Genomic DNA, 18,917 nt, shown 5'->3' on the forward strand with positions numbered 1-18,917 from the left:
TTTGATATTCTCTTTTTCCATAACAATGAAGTACACCTTGGACAAATATGACACATCAATATTTCATTAGTGTTGTCACATCACATCCTGTAAGCATCGTCTGTCTGTGTCTTTTCCCTGGAAATGAATATTTCCAGCCAATACAGGCAATCCATCAACATGGCTGGAGAGTTATATATGTAAAAGGTTAACATATGTGTTTAAAAGTTGAAATGTGTGGCTGGTAAATCTGGATTACACTAATAGTTAAAAAGTTAAGAGATAAAAAGACTTACGGGGATGTTAGTTCAGTTTATGTCTTCATACAAGGAAAAAAGGGAACACCCCAGTTATATTTTGGTCTTTGTTATATCGTTCAGTGTTGATTCAGTATTTTCTAATTACACTTTACATCTTCCATGGCATTACTTAAAAAATACCACTAGGTGGCGCATAGCGGCCAGGAGGAGCGTAAACCCCCCTGGGAGGCAAATCTGCAGAATAAATCCTGCAGTTGAATTGTAAACAAGTTCATGATCTGTGCCTCTTTATTTCAATACACAGCTGTGGGATCTAGGATCGCACCCCTCCCAGGCACCTGTCACACCAGGGGGGCAACATATACAGTCTGTATAAGTGTGGTTAATCCAATGAAGATTTGTAAGGAGATGGCAGTTACTGTGAATTCACAGCAGTTACACAGTGATTAGTAATAAACAGCCAGTGAACAGGAACAGGAACCTTCTTAGTTAGGAAGGTTCCTGTTTGAAAACAAGCACATTTTGTGAGAAATGCAAGAAGTACATCTGCAGAAAGCACACAGTTACATTCTGTCCATCATGTGGACAAAATTGAAAATGTTGAGCATTGAAAAACTGAGAACGTTGGGCAAGTTCAAAAGAAATGTGTTTGTAAGAACGAAAAACCAAATTGTTCCTAAAATACTTATGGAAAGTCTAACTGTTGTATGTCTGTGTTCTACATGTTTATCTGATGGAAAATAAAGTTGCTATTGTTTTATTGCAGTTTTTGGATAATCCTGAGTGGATTTACACAGTATGGGTCAAAATGACCCACAACAAAATCAATGTCAATTGTTTGTTCTTCAACATAATACAAGGGTTGATTTCCAAAACTTGCTTATGATCTTCAATTTGTAGCAGATCCACTATCACACAGCAGCTGGAGCAGTTTCAAATGGAGGTCAGTCCACTGCTGCCACCTGTGGCCAAGTACCACAGCCTACTACTAGATTAACTTGTGACACATCTGCACCTGCTGCTATGATCACATTAAGTAGAGGCTGAGTGGCTGCACTTACCCCTGGTACATCCAGATCTACCCACAAACATGTTGAAAGATGCAATGGCAGCAATGTGGATTGTCAACGCTAAAAACAATCAGTAAGCAAAGACAACAGGGATCAATTCTTTCTGTTTATTTAGCACCCACAACATTTGTAGCTACCTTCTGCACAGGGGAAGTCCACACACACTGTGTGGTACCACTTTCCACAGGAGGTGCATTCGATCTGCAAGACTGAATGAGATTGTCAGAGTCATTGTCTGACTGTTTATTACTAATCACCTGCTGTACATTCACAGTAACTGCCATCTCCTTACAAATGTTTATTAGATTAACCACACTTATACAGACTGTATATAACAACCAACTCTGAAATGTTTGTTCGCAGAGAAAAGTCACAGACAGACTACGCTAACGACATGTGATGTTACAACACTAGTGAAATATTAGTGTCATTTCATTCTTTTCAAAGGTTTATTTGCATGACGCACAAACAGACACAATTGAAAGGTACAAATGTGTTGTGCATGACACGAATTCAAACGTGCTGCAGATGTGTGTCACAGGTTGATCTGGCTGTAGGCTGTGGCACTTGGCCAGAGGTGGCGCTGGTTGACTCGACTCCATGTTAGTGCACAAAGTAAACTGCTGGCTTTAGCTGTGAAGCAAAAACGCTGAAATCGGAGAAATAACCACGATAACGACGACAAGAGTCTCCCGATCGTTTACTCTTGCTGTCCTGTGAACAACGTCGGCGTGGTGTTAATTGTTTGCTGTTTTTAAACACTTTTAAATGAGGATATCACCAGGTAAACTCGCCACATTTTTAAACATTTTGTTGTTCAACAGCATCAAGACTGACGGAGTGTGTTTGAGATAACCTCACAAGTGTCACAGATGACACATTTGGCGTTTTTTTGCTGGTTTGGCAGCTCCTGAAGCGCAAGACTGCCACACATCTGTTCGACCAACGCCGGGTGCGGTTGCTGGATTGGGACACAACTAAAGAGTTCCTGCTCATTGCTGTTTGTTTCTCAGTTTTTTGTTCCGGCCTATCTAGAGGTAAGTGTCAAAGTAACATTGATCTGAGTTCATGAAGTTTTCTGTTGCTCTCTGTGAGAGGGGGTGGGAGAAGACCGTTAAAGGCGAGGCTCTCCAGAATGTAGCAAAAACAGGAAACCACAGCTGTGTGTGTGTATAAGTATGGTGTTATATTTGTACCACTATTCCTAACGCACGTAAAAAAAAAATTGCAGGTGCAAGTGTTGCATTTTGAGGAGAAATTTATTTTGATCAAAGAAAAGCTAAATTTGAGGGAGCAAAATTCATTGCTGAGTGCAAGAAAAATGTATTTCAGTGTTTGCTATTATCCACACACACACACACAATAGCAGCCCCTCTCGCTCAAGTTTTGCATTTGCGCTTGCTTGCAATGTGTTGCTTCCGCTCTCAACATAGCTGGACTGGCCCGGTGTTCACCGGTGGGCCGATGGAAGTTTTTCGTTTTAAATGGGCCGATTTCTTTTTGTTGTTGTCTTTTTTCCCCTGTAAACAGTGAAAGGTGGGGGATTGGACAGATGCTGGCAGACGTGTAAAAATAACTCAATTGTTTGGTAGTGCCTATGGTGGAGCTTTTACAGATTCAGTAAAATTAGCAAGTGGTGGAGGCCAGCAGGTGGATGAGGGAAAGGGGAGGCGGAGGAGGAGAGACCCGAGGTGGCTGTGTGGGTGCTATGATGTTACTGGTGAACTTTATTTTATTCATAAGGTTAGTTAGTAGAGTCGCCTACCTCTGTAAAAAACGGAATCCTCTGGTATTCAGAGTTAATATTAGGCGTTTGGTATTGAGCTGAAAATAAACGCGATTTGTCCCGTACTTCAGCTACAATAAACAAAGACAAAAAGTTGGAGTTATTCTGCGTCTTTACGCTGTCAGCTGCCTCTTCTTCTCTCATTCTCCCCCCTCCCTCTCCTGCTGCTACTTCAATCATGAAACTGATCAATGATCAGCTGATCGGCGTTTCTGCTGCAAGTCGTCTCTGTTGCTTATTTACCTCCCATTTTGCGCCAGAAAGAGGAAACTAGCGGAGGTCGCGTTAAACAGCAGAAGCGCCTTTAAACTTGATAAGCAGTTGTTAGAATTTATATAATATTAATATCTAGTATCAGCTGATGTTTGTTGGAGCCACTGCTGCTGGTCATGATATCGGTTTGGATATCTAGTGAGAGGAAAACATGAAGATGAAACCAGGAGATGTCCTTACTGAATCATCAGAGCTGAACAGGTGATGGAGAAACAGGTTTACATGAATGGGTTGAAGAAAAGCTATGAACTGTTTCTGAGAGACAAATAACACCAGGATCCTTTTTTCTATGTAGCTGACAGCTGGTAACTGTGCAGGGGCGGATCTAGCAAAGTTTTGCCAGGGGGCCAGGTAGGGCATTAACAAGAAAAGGAGGGCACAAAAAATACTTTTCTTTCTTATTCTCGTTTAAAATTTCTCGCTTTTAACAAATAATTATCCGAATCTTACAACCAAAGTTTTCATCTGATGTCAAATGTATAGAAATCCATTATTGTACATAGTAATTTTTTTCAGGGTCCCAACATAATTTCTTCAGAAGATAGTACTGTACATGATGCCAGTATTTTCCCACATTTCATAGATACTGCACCAGTACTTTGTGTAAAATGGCATCAAAAAGTCAGTTAAGTTTTATTCTTTCTCACCTGTCTTTCTGTCTCCTTTCACTTTTTAAAGGTTGCCATGTTAGAAAAAATATTTTGCCCTGCCATGCTGTTTATTGATGTGGTAAATTAATAGTTTATGAAAATATATCTAAATCTGTCATTTATTATTTTTAATATTTAGTAATAGTCAATGGACAATAGAAATTAAACTCTTTAAATAATAAGTACATTTTTTTAAAGACAGAGACTCTACAGTACGCAGCGGTAGCATCGCTTCCACAATGGAGCCCGCAATCATTTTTTAAGCTCACCTTCAGACGCTTTCTGGGGCAGGGATAGCTCAGTAGGTAAAGTGGTCGCCCCATGATCGGAAGGTCGGCGATTCGAATCCACTTAACGGCTACCCTGAGGTACCCCTGAGCAAGGTACCGTCCCTACACACTGCTCCCCGGGCGCCTGCTTAGTGGGCTGCCCACTGCTTCACTGAGTGAATGGGTCAAATGCAGAGAAAAACAAGTAATTTCCCCATGGGGATCAATAAAGTATCCATTATTATTATTTCTGTGCTGCTGAAGTAAAATCACGTTTTGCCTGCTTAGCAGGAGTTGCCGCGGTGTTATCCATGGATGATGAACAAGGATCACTCAGAAGTGTTCGTCTATGCTCTCGTGTCAGGTGCTTCAGTAGATTACTCGCGCTATTAACAGCAGCCGATAGTTTTTTCTCCCCAGGACATAGCTTACATATTACTGTAATGTTCTTGTCTGCTTGTTTCAGAAAAGTGAAGTGACGGGAATATGTCCATTTCATAAAACAGCCACTCGCTTCAGCCGAGTCCGACATCTTCCGCTGTAGAATACGACTACGCAGCAAACTGGCGCGAAATGACGTGCAGCTGCACTACAGCGATGCTAAAGCGGCAGAGTTTACTTCTATGTTTAGAAGATAAATTATTGAAATTAAATAATGATATTCAGCGAGTTTAATTATTTTACAATGTAACGCAAGTACATTGTAAGTAACTGTAATTAAAATACCTAAAAATGAACAGTAACCAGTTACTCTACTTTTCAGTGGAAAAGTCATTTAATTACAGTAACGCGTTACTTAGTAATGCATTACACCCAACACTGATACCATGTCATAACTGCTTTAAGTCACACAGAATAGATATCAGAGCCTTAAACAGGCTGACTTCTGCTAAATGGGTCAAACTGGGCAGAAAGTACACAAACACATAACATCCTTATAGAATATGATGTAACACTATAGATCAACTTAGCTCAGAATATATAAAGCATATAAACAATTACAGCAATATGATGCAACAAACACAGCAGTGCTACTAATGCAAAATACTCAAAGCTTCATAGAACTGAAACAAACATTTATTTTTAGCTGCATTCTGCTGCTGATACATACTTTAGGTTTCTGAATGTTAAACTTGTTGCTGCCTTTCATAGTGTGTAACTTGAAGGCCCTGAGTACTTTCTCCCACACTGAAAACACTGGAATGATAACATTATTTGAACATTACCTAATAAGACTGATTCAGGACACACAGTTAGTGATTTTAAACTTTCCTAGCAGTCCTTCACAAACAGGGAACAGTCTGTCTATTCTCTCCATCTGTCAGCTGCTGCTGGCTCTTCCTCCTCCTCTTCCTCCTCCTCTTCCTCACACACTGCTCCACACCCACTGCCGTGCTATGAATTGTGGGATATATGGGACCACAAAGTGTACACCGGACCACACTTCAAATCTGGGGAAATCGACGGCGCATTTGGAGTACACTGCGGATTGGGACAGCTGTCGTCGCGTCGCTGTGATGTAATAGGTCTCAAAATGCGTATTCCGGAGCATGCGGTCGCTGGATTGGGACACAACCTATATCATCCGAATTGTCTACATTAGAAGTAATTACTTCCTCTTCTGCCTTTCATAGTCATGTGCGAAATACGGCTGTATAAATGGCAGGCGTCCAGAGAAAGGAAAACAGCGGATGTCGTGCTAAACAACATCAACACGCTTACGCTTGATAAGCTGTTAGAATTTATTTAATATTACTTTGTACTATCAGCTGATGTTTGCTGGAGCCACAGCTGTAAAACCTGCTGGTCATGAATTTGGTTTAGATATGTGGTGAGAGGGAAACATGAAGGTGAAAGGGAAACTAAAATATGTCCATTGTGTTGTCAGATGAACATATGAGACACTTTGACTCTTCAGTGCAGTGTGGAGCCTAACAAAGATCTGTTTTGTGTCCCAGCTGATCAGCAGGAGGAGAAGAGTCTGACGGAGCAGCAGAGGAACATTTTCAGCCATCTGGACTCAGCTGAGTCACTACAGAGGAAACAATGAGCTCAACACAGAAGGTGACAGATACTAGTGTAAAGAAGTACTCCATCAAATATGCCATCAAAAGCTGAAGTACTGATTTAACTTGTTTACTCAAGTGGAAAAGTACGGGCTCTGAAATGTAATCAGAGTAAGAAAGTAAAAGTAGCTCCTTGAACATTTTTACCACCTGTTTTTATCCAAAGTTAACTGAACCTTGTGCTTTATTAATGTAATAATAAATTAAGATTAGTAAATGAAGTACGAACTATTTCTTTCTAATAAAGGTTCTCTGTTTGAATCAGTTAAGTAGAAAATGAAGGAAAATAAAACATATGTGTATTTTCTGTTGCCTACACTGTAGAGGGTGACTTTGCCTCTAAACAGGAACATGAGCAGGGAAGAGGTTAAAGTGGGATTGAGCAGGTGGGAACCCTAAAATCAGCTGTAGTGGCTCAGCGTGGGGAAAAGAATCACAGCTCACAATAATTTCTGTTGAGAGCTCCAGTAGATTTTCTTAAAGTACAGGCTGTGATCAGCTGACCTGCTGCTCTCTGTGGATGTACACAACTGAATTCAACCAGATGTCAGCAGATGTTTCATGAGCTGTCCTGGCTGGTTTCCATCCTCTACACTGACAGTACACTGTCTTTATATTAGACACTATACTGTTGGTATGAAGGTGGAACTCGGTGAATGAATGTCAGCATCATGAGCTTCAGTTTAAATGAATCTCTGCTACACTTGATGTAATCTAACTGTGACATGAGCACCACAGTCACTGTGCACCAGTCACACACTGTTCTTTACTTTAAATCCATCACAGTTCAGCAAACGAACCTGTTTATCCTGCACTAACCTGCAGAGGATCTTCATGCAGTCTTTAAATAACACAGTTAGTCTGCCTCAGATTGTTTTGCAGCATCTTTCACAATCTGATAAAACATAATGTCACATGTACCGACCCAATGTCTGATTTCAACACATGAGGACTTACATGTAAACTTTAATCTCCAGTTGATCGAATCCCACTGAGCAGTCCTTCCCTTTAAATCTAACCTCTCTTCTTCCTCTCCTGTCCTGTGTGTCTTATCTTTCTCCATCTCTGAGTGAAGTTAGCTCTCTTTCTTTTCTCTCCCTGTGATGTGCAGCAGCTGGACCTTTAGCCAGCAACACACTTTTTTATTGTCAGTTTGTGTGTTTGCTGATGTTTTTTGAGCTGATAGAAATGCTGCGTTTTAAATTACCTGCCACTTAAAAGATATGAATCCATTTATTCTTGCTCATCTTCTGTATTGCTAGCTGGATGCTGAAGTACCGTGACGGCAACTTATGAGCACCTGCAGTGATTCAGGTGTTGTGCCAAAAAAGAACATTGGTCCACTTTAACTCTTGACTATGTTTTGCACACAGTTTTGCCTCTTTCATCTCTTTTTATGTTTCATACCCTGGTGATTAGTGCACGATCAGGATTGCCTTTCATGTGTTACTGTTTAGGTTCAAATCAGTTTGATGTTTGATGCCTGCAGCGATGACATTACTCTCCTCAAATGGCTTAAACCAAAAGTAACAAGCCTGTTTTGAAAATGTAAGGAGTAGAAAATACAGATATGTGTAGGGAGTAAAAGTTTTAAAGAAATCCTGAGGCTACAATCAGACTCTGACATTTTCCTTCACTGAACCAGGCTGGTAACTGTTACATTTGATTTATTATAATTGAATAAATTAGAAAATTATAGAAATATATATAATAGGGAACAGCAATAGGAAATAAAAAAAAGTATAGACCTGGTAAATATTTATATATGTATACATTTTTATATATCTGTGTACAGCAGGAGGGATGGGCATGATTTTAGTGTTTGAACAGTCATGAATTATTTTTAACAGCAGGTTGGATGTAATGTGTTAGAACTACCAGCAGGTGGGGATAAGAGACCTTTAAGGTGTTTGGTGCCACACTCCACCTTCAGGTTTAAAACTAGTGTTAATGGAGGGAGTTTGAAGGTTGAGTTTGTTCCACGACTGCATTTCACTCACTGCCTCTGTTTGTATCTCTGTCACTGCAGGACCAACATGGAGCGAGAAGTCAGCGCTCTCAGGAGGCCGACAAACCTCACAGAAGAAAGAGAGAGAAAAAACACACCTGTGACGAGTGTGGGATGGGTTTTACTGTGAAGGAGTCACTAAAACGTCATCAGGTCATCCACACTGGAGTTAAAGCGTTCAGCTGTGACTTGTGTGGAAAGTCTTTTTCCTGGAAGAGTGCCCTAAAATCACACCAACTCAGCCACAGTGGAGTTAAAGCGTACAGCTGTGATCAGTGTGGCAGAGCTTTTACTCAAAGTAGCAGCTTACAGAGTCATCTAGTTACCCACTCTGGAATTAAGGCATACAGCTGTGACATTTGTGGAAAAACTTTCAGCCAGAGAGGGAACCGAAATATACATCTACGCATTCACACCAGACATGATGTGTACTGCTGTGAACAGTGTGGCAAATACTTTGTTACAGACACACAGTTACAACAACACATGTTTATCCACACTGAGGGACGACCTTATAAATGTGACCTGTGTGAGAAGACTTTTAAAGCTCCACATTACCTGAGACAACACCAACAGATCCACACCAGAAAGAGACTCTACAAGTGCAGTTACTGTGAGGTATGTATTTATATTGTTATCTTGTCATTTTAGCCTGACTGTTTGGAACAACTCTGCTCATTAAACTGTGTTAGCATGTTAGCAATTCTACTGCATGGAAAAGCAGCTCTGAGTGATTATTCAGATTTTCATGTCAGTTATGATTTTAGTATTACTGTAGTATTATGGTGGTAGTATTGTAGTTATTGCAGCCCAGTAAACTGAGTGTGTTAACTGAAACAGTCAAATGTAATTGGACGTCTGCAGAGATGCTCTTTATTTCAGGCGACGTTCAGGATAAAAGTGTTGAAGGACTGACTTACACTGTCTTTGTGTCTTTGTTTAGAAGCAGAGCCACACAGATGGATCCAGTTCTCAACCCTGTCATCACTGTGGTGGTGGGAAAGACTTTCGTTGTGACCTCTGTGGAAAAACTTTCAGTCGGCAAGCCACCCTTAAAACACATCAACGTAGACACACTGGAGACAAACTGAAATACTGCAAAGAATGTGGGAGAAACTTCATCACATCAACTGAGTTAAAACGACATGAACTGATTCACAGTGGGGTTAAAAAGCACCTCTGTGATCAGTGTGGGTCATGCTTCACCACTGCAAGGGAGCTTAAAAGACACAAACGAGTCCACACAGGAGAGAAACCATACAAGTGCAGACACTGTGACAAAAGCTTCTCAGATTCAGGTAATCGTAACAGGCATGAACGTACACACATGGAAGGAAACTACAGCTGTGACCAGTGTGACAAGAGCTTCAGGAATCTCAGTTCATACTCCGAACACAAACGATCCCACGTTACTAATAAATTGTTTCACTGTTACCAATGTGCCCAAACATTCACCTCATTGTCTGCTCTGTGCAAACATCAGCGTGATCACTCAGGGCTGAAATCACTCCCATCACTGGATCACAGTGAATCTGAAGAGACAGAAAGATCCTCTGGTTTCAGTGTCAGACTCAAAAAGCTTGAGATCAGGCTCCACAGAGTTCAGATAGAATCATTTAAACTTGTGTTGAACTGAACTGGTTGCTGGGCTGAACTTCTACATAATACAGATTTACATGGGATCTTATTTTCTGTCGTTTTACTGAGTCAGTTTTGTCCTTTTTTCTCTGTCCTGGTTTTGCTCGTCTGTAAATAATTGAAACTCAGTCAAATAGTTCATTGTTCTCCAGCAAAACGTTTTGGAAACTCATGTTTAACCTTTAAAACTCTGACATGTTTTAGCACACAAGGCTTCATCGGGGAGTTCACTCATGATTGGACCATGAGAATAAAGGTTTTTAGTTCTTTCAAAGAGAGTCTTGGAGGTGTTTGATGTTTCTGTTTTTTCTGAAACCACCTGAAAGAAAAACTATTTTTCTTGCTTTATGTAGTGTAGAAGTTTTCTCAGATGTTTCTTTCATCTGTGATGTTCTTGAATGTGTTCACATGAAGATGGTATAAATAAACTGTCCTTTTAGCTTCAGCTCCTAATTTATTCATTATTTATGGATGTAGCACAGCAGCAGTTTCTTGATTAACACATGGAGGGCTCGGGATCTGATGGTAAATAATGTTTTGTGTCCTTGTACACATCATACAGCTCAGCTGTTCCACAGATGTCAGGTTTACACAGTGGGATGGTTTGTAAGAACGCAGCTCTCCTGTGGATAAATCCTTACTCTTAGCCTCAGGACCTCACACAGTCCCAGCAGGTTCAGTCAGAAGATTTATCCCTTATACCAAAACTTCACTGAGTCTCCTTTGCTGTGCTGTTTTCACAAAGAAACGCAAAGTGAAGACCTGAACTTACAATGTTTTAATTAGGTTAGCAGATTCAGTGGACTTTGATCAGTTTTTTAAACAATATCTTTTAATTATTTTTTTCATTTTCACAAATAGTACACAATTACATAACATAATAAAGTGTTAATAAATAAAGTACAGAACAATAAAAAACAACCAAAAAACCCCCACCAAACAATCCAAAAACAAAGCAACAACAAAAACAAACAGACTGAGAACTAAGCACAAAACAAAACACCAGCTCAGATCCACGCAATCAATCAATCAATCAATCAATCATTTAATCAAGTATACAATACAGTACAATGCCTGTGGTCCCAGTACGACGCAGTTTCAAATTCATTGCTTAAAACCTACATCGAACATCCCTGGTTTAAAGTCAACGTTATTCACAATAGGGGTGAACACAGATGTTAACTTCAACCTTCCCGTCGACATACTGACCACCAGGCCTAAAGTGTATTAAGTGTGATTTGATTTTTTCCTAGCTTGAACTAATATCTTCAAAGTTCTTAAAGAACAGTAAGACCCTTAATGGATACTTGTCAGCGGTTGTGTGGAGGCGAGGAAGAGATGACCCAAACGCAGGACTCACTGTGCAGGGTGATGATGATTTATTGGAATGAGTGGATAGACAGAGCAGGAACAAAAGGACCAACAGACTGAAAGACTGAATGGCTGGCTGAACTGAACACAGGCGGGAACGACAACATAACATCAACAATGACACGACAAGGAACAGGTGGAAACTGAGGGTTTAAATACACTGGCTAATGATAACGATTAGGGACCAGTGAGAACACAGCTGATCATAATAGAACTAATAACACACAGGAACCAAACATGAAAACAGGAAATGTGAACAGGTGAATAAACTGAACATGAAACAACTGAAAACACTGACTGGGTGAACACCCAGGAACCCTGACAATACTTTAAAAGAGAAGTTTCAATCCCCAACCAGATAGAGTGTGAGTTATTTGTGACCCAGTCATGAATATAGCACATGTGAGTACTCAATTGATATGTTCTAATATTTGGTAAATCTAGACCCCATACTGAACCTGGGAGTTGTAGTGTAGCCATCATACGTTTGGTCTGCGTTTGCTCCATATAAAAGACCTTAGCCAGCCGTTCAGATCCTTCATCACCGTATTTGAAAATATAACTGGAATCATTTGAACAGGACATAACAGTCGAGGCAAAATATTCATCTTAACCAAAGCTATACATCCTAGCCAGGAAAAGGGTAGGGAATTCCATCTCTTATTATAAATATCCCTAAGTATACAAAACCTGTGGGCGACCACTTGAAGGGGAAAGAAAACAGTCCAGTTGGCACTGAATTAAGGCTGCCAATTGGCATAGCCTTCTACTTAGTCAAATTTACTTTATAACCAGAAAATTGACTAAATGTATCAATAATGTTAAGTAAAGCCGGTATTGATGTCTCTGGATCAGAAATAAATATTAAAACATTATCTGCATATAAACTGATCTTATGCTCATAATCAATTTGCAAGCCCCGTTGTTACGCCCCAGTCTAGGGGTACAGGAACGTAGCATAAGAGTTAAAAAAGGAAGTGACCCCGCCCTGGTCCCCAAAACCATACACAGAAAAAACAATTTCTTAAGTAAATGGTGGTTTATTTATCTACACTGAAAACTAAGCTCCGGGGTAAGCAAAGGCCAAAATAACAAACAAAACAAGCTAAGTCAGGAGAAGAGGTGCCATCTAAAACCCTATGTGAAACAAAAACCAAACAAAAGACAAATTTTGTCTGTTCTTTGTCTGTTGTCTGTAACTCCCTAACTGAAATAAACAGGAGAAAACAGTAGTGATGTATCTTGTGTCTCGAAGCTTCGAAGCGTGTGTCGGGTAATCTCGGGGGAGTTTTTGAGGCTCGCTTTGATTACGTATGCAATGACGTTCGAGGCCTCGCGGGCAGTCCGTACCACGTGACTGATTCAGGAACTGGCTCGCCGGTTCGCGCCAGATTCGAAATAAAATGGGCAGCAAAACACAGCTGATTCCCTCATCACGCTGTGTTGTGGAATTGGATTACCTACGTGCTACATAATAGTTACTTGAGCATTTCTTCTTCGATGGAACCAGCAAGGAAGAGATTTTTTTTTTTATCTCATCTCTCCTAATATAGTATGCACACAGTAATAAATATCACAAGTACCATAATATAAATAAACAACACTACAGATCCTATAATCTGATTTCTTTCTTTTAGTTTATTAAAAAGTGAAGCGCCACACACTACTTTGTGTCATTATCCTGATGTACATAAGCATGATTACACAGTTACACAATCATACCAAAACTCTGTGTTGATAGTTTCCACTTTGTCTTTTGTATCAGACATACTGAGACGATATTCGTGATAAATAACCATGAAAACAATTTATTTATTCAGTTTAGCGGTTTACACATCACATCATTATAATCAAAGAGCCTGTTACACTTGAATCGTCCACTTGATGGCGGAATAGAGCAAATGAAATCACAATGTTTCAAACCATGAGTCGACCAGATGGATGGAAAGCTTCAGTTCATCAAGAGGCTTCATCTCACTATCACTAGAAAACAGTACAAGAAAAATAATAAGGCAGCTCACCCCTTCTGTTTCAGTGTCTATTTACAATGTGCTAGTTACAATTGAAGACTAATTTACACACTATATAAAAGCTCAGTAATTCACGAGAATCACAAGCATGAGGCCAGGGTCAGGTCTGCTGCTGCTGTCAGTGGCTGGCCCTACAACAACTGCTGGTGAGGGATTTTGAAAAGAGCCACATGATCAGGGACCAATCAGCCGCCGCCAGCTCTCCAATCGGGAAGGACCTGTGGAGTCTTAAAGACACAGCACAACAAAAGTACAAAGCCGGCCCAGGGCCGTAACACTGTACATCAGGTGCCCTCCCTATAGCCTTGGCTAACGATTCGATGGCAATAGCAAAAAAAATAGGTGACAGGGGGCAGCCTTGCCTCGTTCCTCTAAACAATGGGAAACTATCTGATTTCAGTCCATTAGTCAAAATGGACACCAGAGGAGTATCATACAGAATATTTACCCACTTAATGAAATCATTAACAAGACTGAATTTATTTGAAGTGTAAAATAAGTATGTTCATTCTATCCGGTCAAAAGCTTTTTCAGCTTCCAGAGAAACAACCAAACCACTCATGTTCCTTTGCTGAGAAGGTGCCTGACATTATTACGGGAATTACGGCCTTTTATAAAGCCTGTTTGATCTTCTTTAATAATTATAGGCAAGAGAATTTTGAGTCGAGTAGCTATTTTAGAAAGTATCTTCTGGTCCACATTTAGAAGAGCTATCGGTCTATAAGAGGAACAAGACTCTGCACACTATTAGCTTCCCTTAGAGTCTGAGGTAAACTATTATTCAAGAATGAATAATTAAACATATTGACTAATGGATCTATTAACAGCTCACTGAATTCTTTATAAAATTTACTATTAAATAATGGATTGCAATGAATAATAATGGATTGCATTTATACAGCGCTTTTCGGGGCCCTGAAAGCACCATCAGGTCTTGGGGCATTTCTGTTTTTATAGCGTTTAGTACTTCCTCTCTAGAAATGGGAGCATTGGGGGTGGTCTGTTGTTTTGTTGGTATGGTAGGCAGATCGAGTCGGGAGAAGAAATCCTCCATTAATTCCAGTGCGTCAACTGGTTGTTCAGATGCATGAATCGGTCTTTCTGACTTCTCTAATTGTATTGTCTCAATTTTGACAACTGCAATGCCTGAAACATGTTTTTGCTTAATATCCTTTGTAGCATGAGTTGTACAGCCATAATTTATGGCTCAGTGTGGAGAGCACATTTGCAGTCTGCTGGCAGTCTGGGAACGGCCCATCTACCTGCCTAGAGCTCTGGTGTTGATAAAGGCAGCGTACAGCGTATGTGGTCCAGCTGGTCTGTGGACATGACCACTGACAGTCCAGGGCATTGTTGTTTGTAGACATGTGCAGTGTAATTTTTCTTTTATAGATTTAAAACTTCAACAGTATCAATATATAGGACCACTATAACAGCAGGTGTTTCAAAGATTTTTCCATGTCACCTTTTGTTTTAAGTCTCAGACAGAAAGGTAATTGTTGTGTTTAAATGCCTCGTGAGTGTTTATTTTATTTTTTATTTTTAGGCCTGCTCACACTTTAGTTTGGCCGCTGTGTTTGGAACACAGCTGAGCCTGAGTATGTGTGTGAGAGAGAGATGGAGCTTCATCTCTAAGTTCTCATTCTTCTTTGTTTCTGTGCGAGGTTTGTTAATACCAGTTTTTGGCCTCATAGTACTCGTTGGATTGATCTCACTGCCCATATGGAAAAGAAATAGAAAAAATGTATAAAAGACTTCATATAGTGAATCATATAAGGCTTATATGATTTACTCATGAAAGTGGCCACTTTCTCATTACTTTCATATATTGTTTTAGTAAGTATCCAAAACATACAAAGTTTCATTTATATAATTTTTCAAGGGATCTTAAATCTGTTTTCACTCTTGTATGCTTTTCATACAAGTTCCACACAAGACAGATACAAACTTTATAAGATTTATATATATCTTTTCCATATGGGTGAGAACGACAGGAAAATCAGGGGAATGCATTGTATATTTACAATATTCTAGAATGACTTGTGAAGCTGTTTATAAGAAAGTGTGACGTCAAAGGTTCAAACAATTGCACTTAAAGACAAATTCTTTAAATTCTTTAAATGTGTCATTCATTTGCTTTAAGAGGAAATTAATTAGGATGATAAGGAACAACCCAGAAATCACCAGGGCTCAAATCTGCCAATCTACAGTGAGGAACCACAGCCAGTACTGAAGATGTCCAGGTAAAGAGTAGAGCTAATGTAGAGCCTTGAAATTGCCATATTTCTAATGGCCACCAGAGGGCAAACCATCTGGTTGACAAAAGTCTTCCTGTTGTATAGACGTTCCTAATTTAATACTGAGTAGAACAAAAAATAAATTTTTGTAAACTGTGTAAACACTCAGAGTCAGAAATGACGATTCCCCATCGAAGCTTTCTGGCTAATGACTTCACTTATCACAGCCTGTTTCAACACACCACGATGGCTGAAGTGATGATGCTTCATAATGAGTCTCGAAACGAGTAGATGACATCACAGTCATGGCCTCTATCTATTAATACTGTCTATGGCCCTTCCACCTGCTTTTTAAAAACATACCTTTTCCCTGAGTTCAAACACTCAATAAAGTTTGGAAATAAATCATCACAGGATGATCAGTGTGGTAGTGAAGATTACTAAATGGTAATCTTAAGCGTGTAATTTAAGGTCTGTACCTGTTGACAGTTACTAAAAGCAGTTTCTGTGAAGCCCACTCATTAAACGCTATTAAAGACAAAGTCACAGGGAAAGTCCTCTTAAATGTGGCCACAGAAGCTGGTCACCAGTAATGTCACTGTTTTATTCTGAGATGTCTTTGAAAGGAAACCACCATGAATTTAGATGTGGGCGGTGCAAACCACTAATAAAACCGACACCCACAGGTCAACAGGAACGAAACTGGTGGAAGATCACGTCACAGAGAGTCCCCGTGCTCAGCCAATGGAAATCCTTTCCACACACCGAGGGAACATTTATCAATAAAACATATTAAAATACTTCTCTGTATGTAATAAAATAACTAACTTTACCTTTCCTGTCACTATTAAACAAAGTAGTGCAAGTTTCCAACAAGTCAACAAAAGAGTGAAACAAAAACATTCATTCAAACAGATGCATTTAATTCTCCATGTGTTTATTAGAGATGTGCAACAATCCAGTTGAACACTGCTGCCCTCAGCTCTGGAAATATCGCTTCCCATAATACACAAAACTGTGTTATTAGAAAACTGTGAAAAATAAAAATAATAATTAGTAAAATGTTTCCCTTCAGTGTTAAATGGATTGATTTTACAGCAGCTTATGTTTACGGTTAAACTCGTATACTTGTGTTTCATGTCCAACATTGTATTTAATAAATAATCTGTTTGTACTGGCTGTCGTCTGAAGATCTACGATTCTACTACCACTACTACTGCTGTTAGTAATGTTAATACTACTACTATACATATTAGCATGTTTAAACAAATTACAGACACATTAAGCTGTTCAACAAATTTCAACAAAGTTTGTTGAAACAAACATGAGGAAGGAAGCTGCTCACCACAGCAGTCTGTGGTTGTCGTGTTTCCATCAGTGTTTATTTTTGTGTAAATACATCACCAAACAGCCCCTAATTCAGTGACAAGCTACAGTATATAAGATGAGCTGCTGTCACACTTTGACAAGTTCATCAGCTGGTAACAAACCTGTTCACGGCTCAGATCCAGACTCAGATTTGGTGCCTTTCAGCGTCTCAACATGTGTTCGAGTCTCTCCACCAGCCGCCTGATTCTTCTGATCTCCCTGAGTGTGATGATGCTCATCTCTGTATCAGGTACAGGTTTTATTTCTCTGTTGTCAAAGTTCAGTAACACCAGCTAACAGATCAGTAAATTATTTATACAACATCTGAGAGTTCAGCTTATTTCATTGTCCATGATATCTGAAAGGCTCTGAAGAATAATGACAATGTGTGTGATGATGTGCTGCAGGGGCTGACCACGTGGGGAAAACCTGCTATAAAACACATTCTAACAGACTTGTAATAAACATGTCTACACCTAAATGGGCAAAAAACATCATCAGCTGCTTTGAAGACGACAGACATGGCTGCCTTCATGGCTATGAGTAAGTAGAACTTCTTCTAAATACACTTAAACCAAATAAAATGTAGAAATTAATTCTTGATTAAAAATCCACAAACACAACAATGAAAATGAGATTTGCACTGAAACCTTGATGTAGCAGATAAATGTTCCCCTCTCTAACATACAGCACTACTGTTTGCTCTGTGATTGTTTCTAATGTGGTGACGTTGGGGAATCTGTGAGTTTGTGCTTATGAGCTTGGAGAAAACCTGAGCTGTTCTCTCACAGCATAATGCAAAATGGACCCTGCACATGTTCAGTTAACAATAAAGTGAAAATGTCCAATCCTTTGATTTGTCTTCTTCGCTCTAAACTTCTTTCTTTATCCTTCTGTTTTTTTCTTCCAGGGTCAAAACAAGTGGAAATAGAACATTTTTCCTCAGACCAAACACCGAGTGGCTTAAAAGGAAAATAAATGAGGTGAGAAACGAAATATTAATAAAAATGTGGACACAAAGTTTAGAAAAACCAGCTGTGACTTTCTAGCAAATATGTGAAGATTATAATATAGGTAATAAAAAGACACTGTGTGTATCTGTCTAATGGTGCTTCTTCTTTTCATGTCACCTTCATTCTTTTACCACCACAGAGAACTCTGCTGTGTCCTCCAGTGATTTCTAAATGAAGATGATGGAAACGATGAAACAAAAGCTGTAGGAAACAAGACCCTAGTATTTTTTGCTTGTTAATTCACACTTTAACAGAAATATTTATTAAGAAATGTTGACTTTTCTCAGTAATTACTGATAGCGCTTTAAAAAACAGTTTTGTTTATAATTGTTACAAATTTTATTAAGTATGAATGTTTGAAGTTTTCTTATTCTGTCTTCAATCTGAGAACAAAGATAAATGAATAAAAAAGTTTTTGCAATCAGATTTTGTTTAATGGTCTGTGTGATTAATTATTATTTGCTGTAGGTGTTATAACTGACAACAAAATACTTATTGTTGTGATTATTTCATGATGACGTCATGATCACAGGACACCAGGAGGCAGCATTTAACCGATATGGCAGAAGTAAAAGTGAACATTCAGAAATAACTTGAAAAGTTATTCACAAATACATATTTTATTCATACTGATTAAGACACCCATACCTCCCTCTCCTCAGCCACCTCCTCCAGCTCCTTTAGGGAAACACTGAGGCGTTCCCAAGTCAGCCAAGAAACATACGTCTTTGTCCTTCCTTAGATTGCAGATAATTAACTCCACTCCTCACATCTTAGTCCCTCCCACTGCAGATGGCAGCAGAGGAGGTATAACTATAGATTTAACAGGATCTTAACAGTCATCTTTGAAACTTTTGTGAAAGTGGTGTCAGTGTAAGAAAGAATAATGTGATGTCAAA

At 39.4% G+C, this 18,917-nt stretch overlaps 3 protein-coding genes across 5 annotated transcripts in view; all 3 read left to right on the forward strand.

The window, feature by feature from the left end:
* LOC147322339 (uncharacterized) overlaps nucleotides 1-18,264 on the forward strand; it is a 60,106-nt gene extending 41,842 nt beyond the window's left edge. For 2 of the 3 annotated variants that reach the window (XM_086306914.1, XM_086306915.1), the window contains 4 exons: nucleotides 17,137-17,255; nucleotides 17,413-17,548; nucleotides 17,916-17,988; nucleotides 18,158-18,264. In XM_086306914.1, coding sequence (XP_086163040.1) covers nucleotides 17,180-17,255; nucleotides 17,413-17,548; nucleotides 17,916-17,988; nucleotides 18,158-18,193 — 321 coding nt within the window. In that variant the 5' untranslated portion in view covers nucleotides 17,137-17,179 and the 3' untranslated portion in view covers nucleotides 18,194-18,264. The remainder of the gene's footprint in view (nucleotides 1-17,136; nucleotides 17,256-17,412; nucleotides 17,549-17,915; nucleotides 17,989-18,157) is intronic. The other variant, XM_086306916.1, reaches the window with a different exon arrangement.
* Nucleotides 1-18,917, forward strand: part of LOC147322338 (uncharacterized) — a 99,688-nt gene that overhangs the window by 72,251 nt on the left and 8,520 nt on the right. The gene's annotated exons all lie outside the window — the stretch shown is intronic.
* LOC147322343 (uncharacterized) lies at nucleotides 1,902-10,277 on the forward strand. Its single transcript, XM_086306872.1, has 5 exons — nucleotides 1,902-2,093; nucleotides 2,217-2,346; nucleotides 6,246-6,351; nucleotides 8,383-8,979; nucleotides 9,305-10,277. The coding sequence occupies exons 3-5, from the start codon at nucleotides 6,334-6,336 to the stop codon at nucleotides 9,995-9,997; spliced, it is 1,308 nt and encodes a 435-aa protein (XP_086162998.1). The 5' UTR covers nucleotides 1,902-2,093; nucleotides 2,217-2,346; nucleotides 6,246-6,333; the 3' UTR covers nucleotides 9,998-10,277.

The sequence above is a fragment of the Aulonocara sp. 'chitande type north' Nkhata Bay genome, linkage group LG9, assembly GCF_057382095.1.
Source record: "Aulonocara sp. 'chitande type north' Nkhata Bay isolate Kocher_YH1m ecotype deep benthic linkage group LG9, A_spYH_male_GT1.1, whole genome shotgun sequence".
NCBI classification, from domain to species: Eukaryota; Metazoa; Chordata; class Actinopteri; order Cichliformes; family Cichlidae; genus Aulonocara; species Aulonocara sp. 'chitande type north' Nkhata Bay.